General features: G+C 44.0%; 1 protein-coding gene across 3 annotated transcripts in view; it reads left to right on the forward strand.

Annotated features, from left to right (window-relative positions):
- The window catches only part of LOC113525787 (Fanconi anemia group A protein), a 25141-nt gene that overhangs the window by 6972 nt on the left and 15669 nt on the right, over positions 1-2500 (forward strand). For all 3 annotated transcript variants that reach the window (XR_008302027.1, XM_053235606.1, XM_053235607.1), the window contains 2 exons: positions 167-308; positions 2417-2500. The exon at positions 2417-2500 is cut by the window's right edge and continues 50 nt beyond it. Coding sequence is in view for 2 of the 3 variants with exons in the window: in XM_053235606.1 (XP_053091581.1) it covers positions 167-308; positions 2417-2500 (226 nt within the window). In the remaining variant the exon portion in view is untranslated. The remainder of the gene's footprint in view (positions 1-166; positions 309-2416) is intronic.

The following is a 2500-nucleotide window of genomic DNA, read 5'->3' on the forward strand; positions in this document are numbered from 1 at the left end:
CCCCTTCTCCCGCCGCTCTCCTCCCGCCGCTCCCCTCCTCCCGCCGCTCCCCTTCTCCCGCCGCTCCCCTTCTCCCGCCGCTCTCCGACTCCCGTCACTCTCCACAGGAGAGAAAAACTGCCTGCTATTTTAGAAGTTAATGCATTATCCATAAATTGTCTCTCAGGTGTGTGTGGTGTTCAGTATGGAGGAGGTGTGTTCTCACCTGCAGCAGGTATTAGAGACTCTGGAAGTGAACTGGCAGAATGTTCTGTCCTGCATTTCAACACTGTTGGTGTATCACACACACACACAGGCCTGCCTCAAAGGTACGCACCACACACACACACACTCACACACACACACACACACACACACAGGCCTGCCTCGAAGGTACACACCACACACACACACACACACACACACACACACACACACACACACACCTGTCTCAGAGGTACGCACCACACACACACACACCCCTGTCTCAAAGGTGTATGTGTATGTGTATGTGTGTGTGTGTGTGTGTGTGTGTGTGTGTGTGTGTATATATATATATACACACTGCATTCCACATTATTATGCAAATGTAATTTTTCTCTCTTTTTCCTAAATAATCTATAAAAATGATAGTTCTCATAATTTTCGAGTCATCAAGCATTAGAGTATAACGCGACTGTTTTCGAACGAACCTCCAAATCATAACGTTTTTTTAAAAAAAAAATCTAAATCTTAAAATGCACTGTTCCACATTATTACGCACAATAGAGTTTCAAAACATTTTATTGTTGTAAACAACTGAAAATGGTCATTAGTTAAACTGCAAGCATTTGCAGGTTATATTTGCTGAAATCAAAAGCTCTTTCAATCAAAAATATCTTAACAGGCCAAATTACATTTTGACGTAGGACCCCTTATTGGATAGGAGCTTCACAATTCTTGCATCCATGGAAGTTGTCAGTGTTTGGATGGTTTCTGCTGGAATTTCTTTGCAGGATGTCAGAATAGCCTCCCAGAGATGCTGTTTTGATGTGAATTGCCTCCCACCCTCATAGATCTTTTGCTTCATGATGCTCCAAAGGTTCTCAGTAGGGTTGAGATCAGGGGAGGATGGGGGCCACACCATGAGGTGTTCTTGTTTTCTGCCCATAGCAGTCAATGATGCACAGGTATTGCTTGCAGCATGGGATGGTGCATTGTCATGCATAAAGATGATCTTGCTACGAAAGGCACGGTTCTTTTTTTTGTACCACGGAAGAAAGCGGTCAGTCAGAAACTCCACATATTTCACAGAGGTCATTTTTACACCTTCAGGGACCTTGAAGGGGCCGACCAGCTCTCTCCCCATGATTCCAGCCCAAAACATGACGCCACCACCTCCTTGCTGACGTCGCAGCCTTGTCGGGACATGGTGGCCGTTCACCAACCATCCACGACTCCATCCATCTGCACCATCCAGGGTTGCACGGCACTCATCAGTGAACAACACCGTTTGGAAATGAGTCTTCATGTACGTGTAGGCCCACTGCAGGCGTTTCTGCTTCTGAGCTTTGGTTAAGGGTGGCTGAATGACAGGTTTATGCATAACTGCAACCCTCCTGAGGATCCTACACCTTGATGTTCTTGGCACTCCAGAGACACCAGCAGCTTCGAATACCTGTTTGCTGCTTTGCAGTGGCATTTTAGCAGCTGCTCTCTTAACCTGACGCATTTGTCTGGCAGAAATCTTCCTCATTGTGTCTTTATCTGCTCGAACCTGTGTGTGTTCTGAATCGGCTACAAATCTCTTTATTGTACGCTGATCACGGTGAAGTTGTTTTGAAATATCTAAAGTTGTCATACCTTCTCCTAGGCATTGAACTATTACTCGCTTTTCGGCAGCAGAGAGATCCTTCTTCTTCCCCATATTGCTGGAAAATGGTGGTCTGCTTAATAATGTGGAACATCCATTCTTAAGTAGTTTTCCCTTTAATTGGACTCACCTGCAAACTAATTGGCACAGGTGTCTGAGATTGATTGGAGTGATTGGAAGAGCCCTGACACATTCCCATCCATGTGTTTAAACCGACAGACAAAAAAATTCAATTCAATTCAATTCATTTTATTTGTATAGCGCTTTTTTACTAAGGTCATTGTCTCAAAGCAGCTTTACACAAACAAAAGTAAAGTGAAGTGAAAAAAATGACCTTTATGACCTTTAAACACAATTTGCATAATAATGTGGAACGCAATGTGTGTGTGTGTGTGTGTGTGTGTGTGTGTGTGTGTATATATATATATATATATAATATACACACACATACACATACAGGCCTGTCTCAAAGGTATGCACCACACACACACACCCATTTCAAAGGTATACACACATTCTTTAGAGAGGTGTTGTATTATGTCTGTTAGTATGTTTAGGGGTGTGTGTGTGTGTGTGTGTGTGTAGAGTTGTTGTCCAGGTTGCTGAGCTCAGCGTTTCACTCGTACGATGTAGAGAAGATGATCACTGCCTTCCTGTTAGCTCGACAGG

This window comes from Pangasianodon hypophthalmus, chromosome 7, assembly GCF_027358585.1.
Source record: "Pangasianodon hypophthalmus isolate fPanHyp1 chromosome 7, fPanHyp1.pri, whole genome shotgun sequence".
Lineage (NCBI taxonomy): Eukaryota > Metazoa > Chordata > Actinopteri > Siluriformes > Pangasiidae > Pangasianodon > Pangasianodon hypophthalmus.